Source organism: Copidosoma floridanum, unplaced genomic scaffold (genome assembly GCF_036245765.1).
Source record: "Copidosoma floridanum isolate Cflo_tuat_1 unplaced genomic scaffold, Cflo_Japanese_pri ptg000004l, whole genome shotgun sequence".
NCBI classification, from domain to species: domain Eukaryota; kingdom Metazoa; phylum Arthropoda; class Insecta; order Hymenoptera; family Encyrtidae; genus Copidosoma; species Copidosoma floridanum.
The window spans coordinates 32,054,952-32,073,375 of NW_028321881.1; the positions used below are offsets into that span (position 1 = coordinate 32,054,952).

Here is an 18,424-nt window from a genome sequence, read left to right on the forward strand (position 1 = left end):
TTGGGAAAATATTACTAGCGATAATTTCATTCTAAACTGTGTAAAAGAGTTTAAGATTCGATTCAATACAGAGGCTAGCCAGGATAGGATCCCGGGGGAAAAAGAGTAATCGCTAGAATAAAAAAAGGGAATGTACACTGTGATAAACTCCTTGTTCGTGAAAGGTTTTGTACAAATTAAGAGCTTAAGGCTTCAAGTCACTGGTCTTTTTGGACGACTTCCTGTGCATTGGAAAGGACTGTAACTCATGTAAAATTAATTTAGACATAACTATTTTGCAATTAGAACAACTAGGAATTATTTTACATAAAGTTAAGAGTTAGTTAACTCCAGAGCAAAAATGTAAGTTTTTAGGCTTCATATTAGACTCTACGTAACGTCGCATGTTTCTACCTGAAGAGAAAGTTGTTCACCTTTTAAAACTAATCAACATCACGAGAAAAAAGTCCACGATATAAATTAGAGTTAGCCCAATTATCAGGTTCGTTTATAGCCACGCTACCTACAGTCTATAATGACTTACTATATACGCACCTACTAGAAAAAGAAAAACTAATAGCTCTATTTATCAAAGATTAGGACTAAGAGATAAGTCAGAGCTAAACTAACTCGACAATAACGAAAAAATTCCGAAAACCATCAATGTGAGTGATACAATACACATTCAAAATTTGGTTATTGAAAATGAAAAAAGTATTGACGTGGATAATTATTCCGATGAAATACACTGCTTTAATCATAATAATTATGATTTATTCATTGATGAATAAGAGTTGAGAGAAAGTGTTGAGGATGAACGGGAAATGTTTGCTGATAAGTATCGCTTTGCTCCTGCTGATGATAGTGATGATGATGATAATAATGATGATGGCAGTGATGATAATGATAATGATCATCGAAAATATTACAGCAGCTGTGCCAGTGAATATGTTGATGAAGATAGTGATGGGAAAAAATCCGAACAATCATTTACTGCAAAGGTCCTGATAGACTATGCAAGGGTGTGCAAGTCAGCTAATGGACACATCAATTTTTTATTGGAGTTGAAAAAGTATGATCCTACTTTACCTATGGCACACAAACATGATGGTAATTTTCAACTTATATACATTAGGAAATAAAAATTTTTTATTTATCTTACATTGTTTTTGCATAGTTTTATTTTTATTAGCTACGCTATTTTCATGTCACCGACGTTTGTTAAATTTATTGTTTGATTAATTTATACTTGGTACCTTACGGGCACTCCATGGTCCATTCCTGGCAACCAGAACCTAAGGAATCCTGAACCTTCCCGAAAACGCACCTGGTAACAGTTTTTATACTGCCCGGAAAGACTGTCCAGAGACCAAGCGTAAGGCACCGGAGCTGGTCCTGCTACTTGCCGGAATGTGTATTTCTATTCGGGGAAGTTTGCCTTGCAAGCTCAAAGTACATGGCACTAGAATAAACCAGCTTTGCCATGCCGACTCCCGGGAAAATTCAAAATATGTTATTTTCAAAACAAATATTTCCTAATATCGTAAAGTACGTTAAAAAATGTACATTTCTTACCATGGGCTTAAAGTGCAACTGCCGCTTTGAGCCCTCAAGTCACACTTTGCGCCCTTGAATTTACTTTGGACCCACGGGCAAAAAAGTATTTTGCGCTCTCCGGGCCTAAAATACTTCTCTGTCCTAGGGCTCAAAGTGACTTACCGGGCGCATAGTGTGCCCACGGGCACAAAATTGCTCTTTGCGCCTTCGGTAAAAAAAAATTATACGCGACTCGGGCACTAACATACAACAATCGCGCCCTTCGGGCGCTCATGTTTGTACTTAGTGCCTTAGAGACGCAATGTACTATGCTATCGCTTTTTCATGCGTATTCATATATTTTTATTCGCTTGTGATTTGTTTCATTGTACTACTTAGGAATTGTTCCCATAAGACATGTGCTAAATGTACGACTTTGAAACTACTATTACATTGAAATTTGGTCGTTAACCCACAATTTTATTGATGCCGTCGTTAAGTTAGAACCTTAAATAGAACTATTGTTAAGTTTAAGCTCCATCAATATTTTAATTTTGTGCATGGAGGCCGCTCGAGCCTCCTTAACGCAGTAGCGAACTCCGGCAAACGTATAAAAGAAAACAGATTCTGTATCACTATACACACGGACGCTTCGGATGCTGGTTGGGGAGCCACTAATGGTGTATTAAACGTCTGCGGCAGTTGGGACAAAAGCCAACGGGTTATGCACATAAACGTAAAAGAGTTGCTAGCGGTGCAACTGGCATTAGAAGCTCTGGCAAAGGATACGAAAGGGTCCTCAATCCTAGTTCGCGTAGACAATACGACCGCACTTTCATGTATTGATAAGAGTGGGGGCGTAATTGACTCCCACTTTAATCGTTTAGCTCGTTAAATTTGGCAATGAGCAGAGAATCGAGGCAATCAGCTGTTCATGTCGTACGTTCGATCACCGGAAAATAAAAGAGCAGACGAGTTATCTCGAACAGACAATGAGGACAGCGTGTGAAGCTTGGATGATAGGTGTTTAAAACTTATAACTAAGAAATTAAGTACCTCGAAAGTAGACTTTTTTGCGAACAGTGAGAATCACGAATGCAAAAAATTTTTTCTTAGAAACCGTGTACCAGCGCGAGCTTAATTGACGTATTTATTACGAACTGAGCAAAACTCAAGTTCTACGCCTTTCCACTGTTTACACTTACGTTAAGGGTACTAAACCTGGTTTCCGCGATTTACCGAGTTAATAACTAGCAATCCCTTATACTTAGGACTGGCCCCAGACCTTTTGTTTTTACTTTCTAGGACCAGCGGACACCCACGAGCAAGGCACTTACAGGTGATTGCGGCCCGTGTATCGGGTCGCCATTCTTAAGGAAGGGCGCACTACCGGAAGCATTAGAGGTGCTACTGGCTGGCTTCTATAAGGCTAGCAACAGTAGAACAATACGGTATCTCTCTAAAAACTTGGTGGGGTTTCTGCGCAACAAAAGCTATAAATCCCACCGAGCCTTCTAAGACAGAACTGATAAGTTTTATGTCTGATGCGTTCACAAATAAAGCTTTTTTTTAGCACCCTCAACACTCACAGGAGTGCAATCTCACTCATTGTATCAGAGAAGTTGGGGGAAGATCCACTGGTTTCGCGATTCATGAAGAAAGTTAGCCGGTTAAAACCGTCGGAGCGAAAGTACGACGTGATATGGTAAGTAAACCCGTCTTAAAGTTCTTAGAGGACATGGATCCTTGGGATGACTTGTCGTTAAGCAACCTTACATGAAAACCTGTCACCCTATTAACGCTAGCTACAGGCCACAGAGCTCAGACCATAGCCAGTACTAAGCTGTCAAATATAAATCAATCAGAGAAAGGGGTGGAGATCAGAATACCAGAGCTGCTAAAAACGTCAAGACCAGGGCAATGCCAGCCTTTTTTCGTTATTCTTAAATTTAATAAAAAAAACAAATATTTGTGTATTTACCGTCGTTTAAAAGTATTCGCTTTGTGCAGCAATTAAAAACAATGCCACCTGCAGGGGAAAAGATGTCAATGCTAACTTACAAGAATACACAGCATCTTATAGCCAATAATAGATTATAAGTATTTCTGTCACACACAATAACAAATATTTAACTAAAATAATTTTTTTTCAGTCTCAAGTAGCATATTAAGGTGGCTCATTACGAAATCGAAATACCTTAAGTATCAACAAAACTTGGAGGAATTATGTTTGAGTATGAACCAAATCACCTCTAAAAATTTGAAGCTGTGTTGCCAGGCAATTTTTTGAAAATAAATCTTTTAAAAATTCATGTTTAACTTGGGCTCTTATGGAGGGCCGTACAAGATTAATTAAAAATGTGACGATATTTTTTAAAATATACCTCAACTTTTTGCATAAAATTAGGAATTAAAAGTAGAAGTCATAAGCTTCTCAAAGATATAAAAAAAATTTGGGCGTGCCAGGTAATATTTTGGTATTAGTCTTCGGAAAGGTAATTATGTATAAAAGACTCAGGTTAATTGTGCTATGGCAGATTCGTCACCAAATGTTTGTAGGTCTGATGGTCTGATGTCACGCAATCAGATAGTACACGTGTGATGAGCCACCTAAATAGCAAATTTTTTTTTCAATTTTATGACAAAAAAAGTAATTTCTAGTACAGAATGGATATAATGTATGAGTGAGGATAACAAGTATTACTTTTTAATGTACCGATTTAAAAGTACTTCACGAAATAAATTAATATTTAAGAAAAATCGCAATACTTATTAATAATTACTATCGCAATACTTATTAATAATGACAAATACATTACTGTTACAATAAACGCTTGTAACAGATCATTGTCCATATGATTTTGTGTATTCTTGTCAATTAGCATCGACAACTTTTTTCCTGCAGGTGGCGTTGTTTCAAATTGCCGCACGAAGCGAATATTACGGCGAATATTAAGGGTAGAAAATAATAACTTTTTCAAGCTAAAAGAAGACCTCACGGGGCTATTGGGATTCTAAAAGGTCACGTGACTCGTGGTATATATAGTCACTTGGAGAAAAAATAACACAGGTTTTATGGGTGCAATTCTATTTATTTTTTTGTTTTTTTTTTACACGTTTAACGATTGTAATACGATAACAGCTTTTCAATAACATTTTTGAGGAGATGACAATACCTTAGCTTTTTTCCCAACTCAATTAGTCTTTTGCAGCTTAAAACTTTCCTTTGAAAGTGCGAAAACGCACATTTGACCTGTACAAAGTTCTCCCGTTTCCGATTATATATAGAAAAACAATCAGGATTTTGGTAAGGTCAAATGTGCGTTTTCGTACTTTGAAAGAAAAGTTTTAAGCTGCAAAAGACTTTTAAATTAAGACTTTATTAAAAAGAAATTATAAATTAAAAGATAAAATAAAAAAATTCAAAGAAGATCATTTATTTTCTAATTAATATTACTGTTCGGATTAGAAAAGGCCTTTCAGGGATAAGGGATATTTTTCACCTTTAAGGAGCTTTGGTCGGCTACTGACTGGTGGGGAGCGGCACACGCATGATTTTAACTATCGAATTTAATTGTATTCACGTGAGTAGTTTTTTTCACTTATGTGTGCGTCGCCCCCGCTCGTCTGACTTAAGCCTACGCGGAGCTGCCTGCCTTCGCGACTCGAGCCGATCGGTCTACTCCTCGCTTGGTTGTCTCGCGGATAGCAAGTAGCCGCTTCTTCATAGCTACTAAATTAAACGCACACAGATTGTTTCTTTCGTGGTATTGCAAAGGACTCTCTGCATAGTTCCTTATTTTGGCTTTTGATTTTTTTTGCTGAATCGCCTCTTCTGCTGAACGACTTGTAAGTCAAAATTTTGCTTGTTACTCTTTATGCTACTTCTTTAAAGACCAATAGTTTTTTTGTCGTTTCTACCTTATCTCAAAGTAACATTGAAATCTTTGTTCGCTATTAGTTAGAGAAATATTTCGAGAAATACAGCGTAAATCTATCAAACTGGATTTACTGGCATACTGACATTTTTTGTTCAGATAAATTTTTCTTGTAACCAGATATTTCTTTTATCATTAGATGGTTTCATATTTTTATTTTTTATGTGTTTACTCTACTGTTATTGTTAATAAAAGAAACACGCAAGAACTTTAAACGTAAAGGTATGAAAGAGTTGATTTTAATTATTCCACCTGAAAAATCAGTCCTCTAAATCGGCAAAGAAAATCCACATAAATTTTTTACTATTCCACAGAAAAACTTAACAAAATAATAATTTGTCGGCTTATACGTATCGAAATTCAATTTATGGCTCGAATTTCAATTGAGTCATAAGGAATTCGACACGGACATTTAAACAATTACTTTAGGGTTGAAACACTTTCCAAGTTCTGAAAATAATCTTAAACGTTTTTTTTGGTTATGCTTACATAGAGATACAGCTCTTATGGAGGATACCTTACTAGGGCCCCACGTCATACTTATATACAGATATACTCTAAGCTTGTGGACGGCGAGGGGAAAGGGGGGACTACGTTGTATTTTCTTGTGATATCTTCAAACGAGGCTTCTTCGCACAATTACGGTCGAACTTCACGTACAGGTAAGTTCGTTTGCTGCCAAATTAATTATGAAAAAATTCGATCCCGAACAGAAATTGAGTTCAGGCACTTAACAGGTCCTGGACAGGTGCCTGAGCTGCCTGCGTAGGACCTGCTCAGGCATCAATAGAATTTTATCCAACGATGTGCATAGGACCTGCTCAGGCTCCTGCACAGGCAGCCTCAGCTCAGGCAACGTGGACAAATATAATCTAGTCCTGAACTGACTTTTACACAATTAAATAGTAAGGTTATGTTACATAAAAAATGTTTTCAAACAGAGAAGTTGATTTCAGTAAAGTTTTATGGGAAACAGGTAAGCTGGGAATGTGATATTGCAATAATTTTAAAAGTTTATCCATGTAGCTATTTGCAATAAAACACTCTCTTTTCCATTTCCGAAGTTGTACGTACAAATTACGAACTTTATCAATATTGACACTTGTTAATTTTTTTTTTCTTCTTACACTGTCATTAGTGGTGTTTAATTCTTTAAAAATTTCTTGCTGAATATCGCTCGTAATTTCTTGCTTATCAAACTGTACAGCTGAGTTTTCACTAATATTATCTGTAAGTTTAGCTTTTTTTTTCATTATTTCCGTTAAATCTGTTTGGTTTTCCTTTTTCCAAAATTTTTCTTTTACGAATAATTTGCATTCTATATATATTTCGCATCTTTCGTCTCTTTTGGCCCTAATTTTGGGAAAAGCAATACAAGTTACAACATTGTGTAACCTTGAAATGAGAATTCACACTGTGAATAATTAATGTGTAAACTCAGGAAATTGAAAAACAAAGATAATGTCCGTTTGATCGACTTTGATGCTGTAGTTTTTGCATAAACATCAATAGTGTTAATTTTCAGTTGATTATTTAACAACAAAGTTGAGGTCGTCCAACTGTTCTCATACATGAATAATACTTTTGTGCCGAGCAAACCACGGACGGCTTTGACTATGTCGATAATAAATTTTAAATTAATAGTATCATTGGTTTTACAACAACTACAGCATTAAATTTGATCGATTTAAGTATATCAGAATTAGATCGAACTATATATAACTTCGTAAGTATTTAAAATAAACTACTGTAGATACTAGACTTGATGGTTTACCAACGTCTGTTTTGTTTTTTACTACATTTCGTACATAAGTGAACGACGGTCACAAGAACTGCGTGGTCAATAAATATAACTTACATAGTGCCGGTGAAGCAAATTTTAATATGAATTTTGGATGTAATTAAATTTCATATGTGACTGAACGACTTTTATTACTGCGGCTACTGAATAATATACTGGGGCTGTCGATTATTCTCTGTCACTTTAATACCTAGAATCTCTAGATCAGTAAACGCATGAGCATTTACAACGAAGGAACAACTGCGTATCCATATTATGTAAAATTTTGCAAGTAATAATCTATTTTTGGTCGCAAACTTTCCATTTGCTTTCGGCTAGCAAGGAAGTGGCACATTCTCGTTCACGTATTTGCTACCCTTGGCTGCGCTTTGGGTGGCAATATACGCGTGGACGAAAATGTGCTATTTCCCTGCTTTGTGGTATAATACATTAGTCCTTGAAGTCCTTAAACCCTAGAGTGTCGATATTACATAGGTGTAATACATATACTTGCGTGCAGTAATACTTTATAATGTTGGCACAATTTAATCAAGTTAAAAAGTATACATGCATGACAACATATGTATACATTTATACACGCAGAAAAGAATTACAGAAATTTTTACCGTAAAAGCAACGGTAATCCTGTGATAATTTGTCATTATGTAAATTTTTTACCGTAGATGTTCATGAATTTTTACCGTAGTTTACAGTAATTTTTATGGTAACTGTAAAATTTATCCAAAATTCACTATAATTTTTACTGTACAGCAACGGTAAAATTTCCCCTAAAAGTGCATATAGCTATAGGCTGCAGGGTTACGTGGGCTGGAGGGTTGTTGTTGCTGTTGTTTGTTAGATGGAGCTGGGTACCCACAGGGACTCCGATATGCCACTAGGTTGGCTGGAGGGGAAGGCCGAATAAAAATTCATGAACAACTACGGTAAATATTTACGTAATGACAAATTATCACGGGATCATCGTTGCTTTTACGGTAAAAATTCCTGTGATACTTTTCTGCGTGTACTCACAAATAATTTAGAAAATTGAAAAAAATTAAAAATTAAAAATACGTTTTCACTAACCCCATGGTATTCCAACCTTGGCGACCTCTACTTCGGTCGCCACCTTGCCGTCTGTCGTCTTGTCGGCGATCGCCACCTCGGCCTCGCCAAGCAGCTGGTGCTCCATAGCCTGAACTTACATGCCTCATCGGACCGCGTATACGATTGTCCCGCCAACCGCTTTGGCCGCCACGCCACGAGCTGCTTCTTCTGTCGTTAACTGAAATTATAAAACTATAATTAAAAAAATAAACTTTAAACAAGTTGCAACAAAAAACTTACAGCCCATCCTACGGTAGTCTCTGGTATCTCTATGGTTTCGGTCTTTATGACCGTTATCATAGCGACTTCGCTTACTGGGTTGTTGCTGTTGATTTCCATAACCAGCTGTTTTTCCTTCTTTGTTATAAGTTTCAATAAGTTTCTTACTTTCTTGTTCTTCAAGATCAGTCCATATAACTTCTTCAAACGATTCTCCTATTGATGGTACACTTAAGTTTGCTGAAATCGATTTTGCATGTTTGTATTTAACCTACTTCTAGGTATAAGCATGTAAGTATTAATTTGCCTTTTATGCTGTAACTTTATATTAATGCTTAAATTATTTTACATTTAAGGTACAAACCTTTATATTCTAAAATAGAAGATTCTCTAATTTCAACTCGACCAGATTCTTCCTTGCATTTGGCAATACGCGCTTTAAAATCTTCATCTGAAGGAATTAAAACTACAGCCTTTCGATGAAATCCATAAAAGTTTCTCATCTTGCGTCTTTGTGCTGAACCATACACATTTGCTTGCTGAAAATTCAATTATTATAATTGATGTCAGTCAAAAGATTTAACAAAAGCGATTAAATTAGAAATTTAATTTTACTTGATCTAAAATGTAATTTCGCCTCCTGGATGGTGCGGACTCCAATAATTTAGCAAGAGCTCTTGAACATTTTTCTTCAACAACTTCCCAACGACCTTTGAATTTATCTTTTAATGGTAATCCTTCCACCTTTTAATAAATGTTTCAAAAATGTGTAAACATAATTATGTCTAAGCTTGCATCTACTGAGGCATCACTGGAATAAAAAAATACTCACTCTCATTTTATTTATTAGATTGTGTATTCCTAAAACCGTGTACAACTTATCAGAATGTTCGTTGACGTGTTTTGTAGCCCAAGACGTTTTGCCAGAAAATGGTAGCCCACATAATAAAATAACTTCACAATCTTCTCTTTTGGCCGGCCGGCGAGGACCTACTATTCTATGATTGATGTCAATTTTTCCAACAGAATGATAACTGTAGACGAAATAATTTAGAATACTTTGAATATAATGTTGTAATCTTTTAAAACACAGCGAAAACGACTAACCCCTCCAATACAGTAGAACTCCATGCTTCTTCCTGTCCAAGATTTACAGTGAACGAGCAGTTTTTACTTAATACATGTGGAAACAACGCTTTACCATCAAGTTCCTCTTTCACTATATTGAATGCAGGTCCTTGAGTTTCACCATTCACCGTGAATGTAAGAATCACCGTTCCTTCATGAGTTTCAAAGTCGGCATAACATCCAACCACATCGTCTTTGGCAAATACCTTGCCATATTCACTAAATACTTTATCTGTTGCTTTTTTGCCTGTACCTTCATACCCATACGAAAGCTTGTCTTCACCTGACAAGAAAAATGAAGTCTGAGACAAATTGTATTGTAAGTTGGATTCCATTCTCAGATGATTTTTTTTACCTAATTGCAATGATGTACCAATCGTCGACCAACCGACTCTTAAAGTGCTTGGTATCTTTTCTTCATCAACAGGTAACGCACCACTGGCGTTGGTTGCCCCAGCTGCGTTCTGAGCAGCAAGATTGTCAAACTCAGTATTAACGCGTGCCTCATAAAAGACTTTTCCTTTGTTAAATCCATGAGAAGCCCGTGCGCCTGCCCACATGTAATTAAAACCTTCGCCTTGCATCGGAGAAGCCGAGAAGTAGTTAATTGTATTGATTACCAAGTGTAAGTCAGAATCATCTAAAAATAAAATTTCTTTCTTCTATCTTTGATCTGCCAAATTGTATGTATCAGAATTATAACAAACACTTAATAGTCAATCCGTAAAACAAAATTTCATAAAGAAACAGTTTTGTAGCTATAAGATGCAAATACATTGCTAGTTTTAGAGTAAGCGTTCGAATTCTGCCGTTAGTTATATAATTGATGCAGCTTGAACTGAATACAGAACAAATCAGTATTGTAGTGAGATTTATAATAGCCTGATGTTCAAATGATTAAAGAACATCTAACCTCAATGCAGATGCAAAGGTAAATGGTCAACATTTGCTATTGTTGACACATTCAACACAAGCAATAAGTATGAAAACAATAAATTTCATTTAATTAATCTTAAGTATATGTACGAGTTCTTTGATACATTGATTTAAAGTGCTTGAGGCCCTCCTCAATAAATACAGAACTAATAGATTAATCTTGACGATTCCAGTATTTTATTTATATCCCAGTAAACTTAAGTCGATAAACAATAGCTTTTCGGTAAACAAAAATTCTTTTCACGGATTTGTCAAATTTTGACTGCGTTTTGTACTCTTTAATACACCTAATTACATTGAATTAATTACTTTAACATCCATCTCATGAAAAATGAGTAAATAATAGCCAATGTTTGTTTATTTTTGCATTTGCATTGAGATTGAACGCAGTTTATTCATACAAACATTAGGCCAATATGTACATACCTTACAACGCTGCTTGGTGTATTTAGTAAATTCAGTTCAAGCTGTATCAATTGTAGAACAGACGCTTCATCGATGAAATTCAAACGCGCCCATTTAGGCATATACATAAATGTGTGTATGAATGTGTATTTACACCAAGAGAGAAGTACAGCGTTTTCATCATAGTTTGGTTCATTTTCCGGTCTTGCTATAGGTGGAGCCCGCGGAGCATCTTCTGAAATAGGACTTGGTGATCTTTTTCTTTTTTTGTCGCTTGACTTTTCTTCTTTATCTTGCTGAAAAATTTCGAAGTATAAACAGCGTAAATACAAAGCTCATTGATAAACTAGCAGTCAAAGTGATTTGACAAGTGGGCTTAAGTACAAATTATGAGTACGTTATTGATTTTATTTTTTTAAGTATTTTTTCAAATAACAGTATAAGAACTCAGTTTTAATGTGATTTGTGTTTCATAGCTTACCTGCCCATCTGACTCTGAGGTTTTGTCAGTATTCTCATGGTCTACTTTCATGCTGACAGGTTGTTTTTCGCTTTCAACCATGGAACGTTCTGATTTTTCAGGCAATAAAGTTTTCCGTAACTCATCTTCATTTTGAAAATTTTTGTTATGGCTTTCCACACTTTCAGTATTACACTTGACTGGACTCTGCTGAAGCTATAATTTCATTTTAATGTGTCAGTGCCAGTGTCATTTATACATTTTTTTTTAAATAACAAGAATTGGGTAGGTATAAGTTTTCCACCACATCCAAGCCTGAAACTGGTTCATAACCCCTCGCTACGTGGACGTATTAGTTTTGAACAAAATGAGGTATAAAATTATTTATACACCACGGGCGGAAGTAAACAATGCTCAGATGTGTTTGTAACCTTCGGCTTCGCCTTGGGTGACAATACACAAGTAATCTAAAAATTTCTTCTTTTAGCCGCCCTAGGTGTATAAACAGCTATAAAACAAAAATCAACAGAGACAACAAATCGTCAAGTTATTGAAAGTAGAAATTTCATTTCAAGTTGGATACATTTAAAAAAGCATTGTTTTGGATGAATTAATGATTTTTTCAATTAATTTTAATAAAATACAACCTTTAGTGAAGAAAGTTGTGCTGGTCTCTGATCTTCTGTATCTTCACTGCTTTCTGTCGATAGTTTAACTGTGCTTGTTAAAACTTGTTTTGCCAGACTTGTAGTAGAAGGTATCAGTTGGCTGTCAGATTGACTTTTGACAGGACATTGGATATCAGTTTTTGTTGTTTTCTCAGCTGGAATCTTGATTGGACCTTCAGTGAAAGTCTGGATTGGATTCTGAATAATGACCTTCATAAAGTTACTTTCAGCAATTGTATTGTCTGGTTTCTGACATAATTCTTCTGCTGAAACTCTTGTTATTTCCTGAGATTTTTCAGAGATATGCTTCTCTGCTTCTTGTACAACATCCAAACCTTCATCTTTTTTTTGTAACTGTGATCAGTAATTTTTTATTTAATACCTCATTTAAATTATAGCTTAACAATTAGATATAATCATAATAGTTCCTTAGGTAATAAGATGTAATTAAAAAACTGGACAAGATACATGGGTTTTTTAATATTAACTTTGACTGAAACTTTATGTTAAATTCCATATTTTTCTAGGAAGTTTATCAGCTTCATAATAATAAAACTGTTATTATTAATATCAAAATAAAAAGAAAGTTGACGTAAAATTATAATATAAAATACCTCATTCTGTGCTGCATTTTCTGTTTTTGAATCTATAAGGTTAGCTTTTTTCTGGGGGATAGCTTTCTTTGCAGGTGATGATGGAGAAAAAGATGTTTCAACTGCTTCTTTAGGGGATGGTGACAGTGCAGATGTAAATACTGGAGTCGATTCTTGGCCAGGTGATCCTGAGCATGGAACTGGTGTTACATCTTTCTTGGGAGTTGATGCAGATTCTTTTTTTGGTAAAGCTTCAGGATCTTTTTTTGATGAAATAGTAACCACAATATCTTTTTCAGGTACAACCGTGTCTTTCATAGGTGATGGTTTGTCCTCTTCAATAATAGGTTCTAATGTTGGGGTAGCTTCATTACCCTCAATCAAGATTGCCTTTGCTGGAGACTGTCTACTGAGAGAGGATCTTGAACTGCTCCTACGAGTTGGAGTTTTTACCGGAGTTGTCGGCTCTCTGGAAGTATGTCTGGAGGATCTGCTTGGAGTTCTGGGTGGCAATTTGACAATATCTGAAGAATCTTCTTCACTCTCTGAGCCTATTTCTGATTTTTCATTCACGTCAACAGCTGAAATACATACATTTTTTTTTGTTTATTAAATAGCCCACTGACTTTGGTTTTAGAATCATATTTAATGAACACTGATTTCATCATTTATATACCAAATTTTTATACCCCTTTGTAACAGGAATAACTGTTATTTCCTGATATTGAGACTTAAATCATACACCTGTTGTTATCTAAAATTCATATGCTAAAAATCTAAAAAATTTTGAAGTCAACAAGTGCTGCCAGATGCAAACTGAGTTCCTACTTCAAGAGCACAGTTTTTCCAAACTTTGTTTAAATTGTTTGATTATTCTATGAATTTTATCTGGATTTTGAAGCCATTACACTTCATTACATATTGCTTGAAAATGATAAGCAATTATTTTTCAGCTTAAAAAAAGTATGTAAAAAAAATAGAATTTTAATTTGCTAAGCCCTTGAAGGAAACAAATAATTAATTTTCTTGTCATACTTCTTTGAACAGAAAAAAATTGTATGTCATGTTCATGAAATACATAACCAAGTGTAATAGTTCAAAAATCCACACAATAATTTTAAAAGTCAAAAAAAAATTTCATAGCAAGAAAATTGAAACCTTTGGACATTTTTAAGGAAAATCATCTATTATTTAACCACATGTATCAACTTTAAAATTATTGAATTTTCAGGAAATGATTTTAGTTTTGGAATGTAAAAAAAAATTTTAAGAGGTACATAATCAAATAAAACAAAAGTTATGTACACTTAACTGCAAACCTATTATCCAGATTTGAGTTAAGATGTTAAAGTAAAACAATAACTTACATCAATGTTGCAAGTTAGATTACAAATTTCATACAGGAGATAGCGAACTAGAACTGTTTAGCTCTTAAGCACGATTATTCTTTCTTTCTTAACTTTCGCTAAAGTCATTAGAAAACAATTTACACTCAGTGGAACTCCGATGTGTCTCGGACCCTATTGCAGAACTGAGATAGCATGAGGTACTTTCTATTCTGTAATGTGGTCCAAGAAAGATGATAGTTCCCCTTAGTTAACATTACGTCATAAGCTCAACTCGGTATAATTATATATGCCTAAACAATCGTAAGAATTGAAAATAATACCCTCTCTCTTTTTTGTTGTGTAACATGACACGATTGATCTAATATCCTGGGAATAACCTCAAAAAGTAATATGGAAGATTCACAGCATAAGGCAACAGCTTAGCGCCAATATTGGTAAAAATGTCAATATGCGTGCAATACACTATATTACAGATGCTGTAAATTGCAGGTCACGAGCCGCATACATAGCAGAAGAGGGTAGGATGAGTAAAGAAAATAAATAGGTATATGGAAAGAAGGCATGATGCAGGGCAGGCGGCGCTGGCGTGTGAGGTCGTATGAAAAACGAGGGAAAAATGGGACTGAAGTGCGAGGTTATATTTGCAATCTACAAAGGGGTCGTGTTTCATACGTGAGACATTTTTGTTTCGAGGACAAGACACGAATAAGCACTTTACAGGGCTCAGTAATATAAGATTGATCATTGAACAAAAAGCTAGAAATAACGAATGTATAACTCGCAGACCTCATGGACCTGCGAGAACAATAATGTATTGTAGGAAAGTGTACTTACTGGGCGCTTCGCCGGAAACCCGCTCTTCCTGGATTGCCTGACGTAACCGCTCGATAAGGATAGGTTTATTACCCTTGCTATCAAGACCGCGCTTCATCAGCTCCACCCTCAGCTCCACTACTTTCAGCTTAGCAGGATCCATCTCTAAGCAGTAGTACTGGTTTGCTACAAGTATTAAATTACTTCTTGGGTGTACTCGGCTGAAGAAAGATATGATTCTATCAGTAACGTCAAAAGAGAAGCAAGGGGACGGGGAAGTCGATGTGGTTGTCTTTCTGCTGAGGACGCCGCCACTGCCGCGCCAGGCGCGAGAGACGCTCACTGATGACAGACACAAACGGGCGCAAGTGACGAACAAGGAATCAAATTACGTGGCTTGCACTTTCAGTAAACTATTTTAATCTATACTACGTTCAACGACTGATGCTGACGTGTGCAATATTTATATGCCAATATTATTAGCACGGCTGTGTTGTACTGAAGTGCCCTATTACTGTCTTAGCTCTATCATCATCTATCAAATCCAGACCACAGAGAAAGGACTCGTAAAAGGGTATTCACAGACGCAAAGCAGATAGACCAAGGGCTAAGGCTAGAAGTTGGTTAATTATATTCAGTGTATTCCGCAATTTCCGCAAATGCTGCCAGCAGTGAAGTTACGTAGGTCGTGGTAACGCCGCATGGTCGGGCGGCGCTAGCGTCAACCTGTACTAATTAACTGTCGGTGGGTTCCGCATGTCAACAAACTTCGATATTTTTTACTGTTTTCGCTCCCGCTCCCATGCCATCTGATATTTCGGAGTTTGTTGACATGCGGAACCCACCGACAGTTAGTACAGGTTGACGCTAGCGCCGCCCGACCATGCGGCGTTACCACGACCTACGTAACTTAACTGCTGGCAGCATTTGCGGAATACACCCATTGATTTTCGAATTCATACGGTAGAAAACGATTCCGACGTTTCCGACAACCGATTCAAAGTGAGCTAAATATATGTACACATTAGGGTCCTATCACCTAAAAACCCGGGGTGCTTACTGGCCACTCTGTTCAATAAATAATTATTTATAAGATGAGCGCCTATCAACCAATGACCCAAGGCGCTTACTGACAACTCCAATAAATACGAATTTATTAATAAAAAACATAAGCACCTATCACCCAATGACCCGGGGCGCTTACTGGCCACTCGAATAAATAATTAATTACGAAGAAGTAACAAAACCATTTATCACCTTATGACCCGGGACACTTCCTGGCCGGTCCAGTAAAAAAAAATTATTATTAATAACATAAGCGCACATTAATAACATGGTCGCTTTATTAAATAATAAAGTATTATTCAATAGCACAAGCGCCTATCACCCGATGACCCGGGTTGCTTACTGGCCACTCTATTAAATAATAAAGTATAAATTATTAACACAAGCGCCTATCACCCGATGACCTGGGGTGCTTACTGGTCGCTTTATTAAATGATATATATTATTAATCAATAGCACAAGCGCCTATCACCCGATGACCCGGTGTGCTTCCTGGTCGCTTTATTAAGCGATATATATTATTAATTAAAAGCACAGCAGTCATCAGGTGATAGGCGCTTGTGTTAATAATTAATACTTTATTATTCAATAGAGAGGCCAGTTAGCACCCCGGGACATCGGGTGATAGGCGCTTGTGTTAATAATTAATACTTTATTATTCAATAGAGAGGCCAGATAGCGCCCCGGGTGATCGGGTGATAGGCGCTTGTACTATTGAATAATACTTTATTATTTAATAAAGCGACCATGTTATTAATGTTCGCTTATGTTATTAATAATAATTTTTTTTTTACTCGACCGGCCAGGAAGTGTCCCGGGTCATAAGGTGATAAGTGTTTTTGTTACCATTTTGTAATTAATTATTTATTCGAGTGGCCAGTAAGCGCCAGATATAGACATAAGTATGAATATACACATATACGTCAATTGATAAATGATTACCTAATTGTTTTTTCTGTGTAAATATTCATGAATTGTACGTTTGGTCACTGAAACAACTAGAATGAAAATATTGAAATAAAAAATTAATATTTATTGTACGAGTTTCTTGATGTTAATTTGCTTTATGTTTTAAAAGCTTTTGAAATTCTCAGACAGACATGGCAGCGCAATGGAAGTGTTCCTGATTGGTCAATCCAAATAGATGCGCAACGCCCATAGAGATATAAGGATAGAGTGCGCTAGAGGCTGAATACAGCGATACGGTAAAAGAAAGAGATGGTTGCCGAGTGTCCTCTCTGTCTCTTTCTACCCGAGCACTGTGATTGGCTGATGCTCAAGAGGCAATAACCTATGTCAGTATGTCAGTAACTGCCGCTGACGGCCAGAATACCCCCTTGAGCAGCAGCCATTCAGCCAATCACAGCGCTCAGCTAGAAAGAGATGGACAGGACACTCGGCAACCATCTCTTTCTTTTACCGTATCGCTCCCCCTTACGTACATTAGTATAGTTAGCGCACTCTATCCTTATATCTCTATGTCAACGCCATACTTTATGCTTCAACATCATGGCTTGCCTAGCCAGGCCCTGGTCTTAGGCTGCAGTCACATGGAGCGCAATAGAGCGTGCAGGATAGAAGTCCCCATAAGACGATGTGTTAACTCTATACTGCTGCACAATAGGTCTATGCAGTAGTAGGGTCCATACCATATAACTATTTTTCTGCATACTGGCCTATGTTATAAGATAGGCCCGTGAAGCAAAAAAAAGTTATATGGTACGGCCCCAGGATAGACTTAAGGTGGCTCCAGTGGCCTCAATGTTAAAATTATAAATAACCCAACCGAGGTTAATAAAATTGAATTATATTCTTTGAATTCCCATCTTTCTATTCGTATAAAAAAAAATTAAGGTTGACGATGAAAATTGTAAGAAATCATGCTTAAAAAATCGTAGTTTTAATACGGGATAGATAGGAAATGCAAGCTTACTCGATATACAACCAACTGCTGCACTTATATAAATAACCCGTAAGGTGTAAAAAATATACTATCTTGTATATATTATTACGCAGTTTTCGATGACATGAGAAAAGTGTCTTGTTATCGAACAAAATCTTTAAATAATCGGAGACTAAGTATACAGTTGCGAGTGCAAGTCAGCTCTCAGCTGTCTGCATTCTGCAAAGTACATATATATAGGTATAACTACTCTTGAACTTAGGAGCGTACCGTAACAGTTCATCAATTAGGGCACCATAAAACTTTTTTGTTTTTTTATATTAACTTACTAAAGTAACAGATAAAATGTAGAATATGGCTTACAACAGTCTCTACGATAATTTTATACCATATTTTAAAGAAAACAATGATTAATTTTTAGTCTCCCCATTTTGATACGGCACTAGGCGCTGGAGCCACCTTAATACATTAGCTTATGGGGACAATTATAACCTGCACGCTCTATTGCGTTCCATGTGACTGCAGCCTTAGCTCTTAGAGCATAT

The 18,424-nt window shown here is 36.2% G+C and overlaps 1 protein-coding gene across 2 annotated transcripts in view; it reads right to left on the minus strand.

The window, feature by feature from the left end:
• The window catches only part of LOC106642750 (uncharacterized), a 134,231-nt gene extending 118,748 nt beyond the window's left edge, over positions 1–15,483 (minus strand). For both annotated transcript variants that reach the window (XR_016293310.1, XM_089595746.1), the window contains exons 1-12: positions 14,933–15,483; positions 12,771–13,330; positions 12,136–12,510; positions 11,510–11,704; positions 11,183–11,324; positions 10,043–10,327; positions 9,667–9,970; positions 9,392–9,593; positions 9,175–9,303; positions 8,924–9,098; positions 8,581–8,799; positions 8,320–8,518 (exon numbers count right to left, since the gene is read on the minus strand). Coding sequence is in view for 1 of the 2 variants with exons in the window: in XM_089595746.1 (XP_089451872.1) it covers positions 8,320–8,518; positions 8,581–8,799; positions 8,924–9,098; positions 9,175–9,303; positions 9,392–9,593; positions 9,667–9,970; positions 10,043–10,327; positions 11,183–11,324; positions 11,510–11,704; positions 12,136–12,510; positions 12,771–13,330; positions 14,933–15,074 (2,927 nt within the window). In the remaining variant the exon portion in view is untranslated. The remainder of the gene's footprint in view (positions 1–8,319; positions 8,519–8,580; positions 8,800–8,923; positions 9,099–9,174; positions 9,304–9,391; positions 9,594–9,666; positions 9,971–10,042; positions 10,328–11,182; positions 11,325–11,509; positions 11,705–12,135; positions 12,511–12,770; positions 13,331–14,932) is intronic.
• Positions 15,484–18,424: the final 2,941 nt, after the last annotated feature.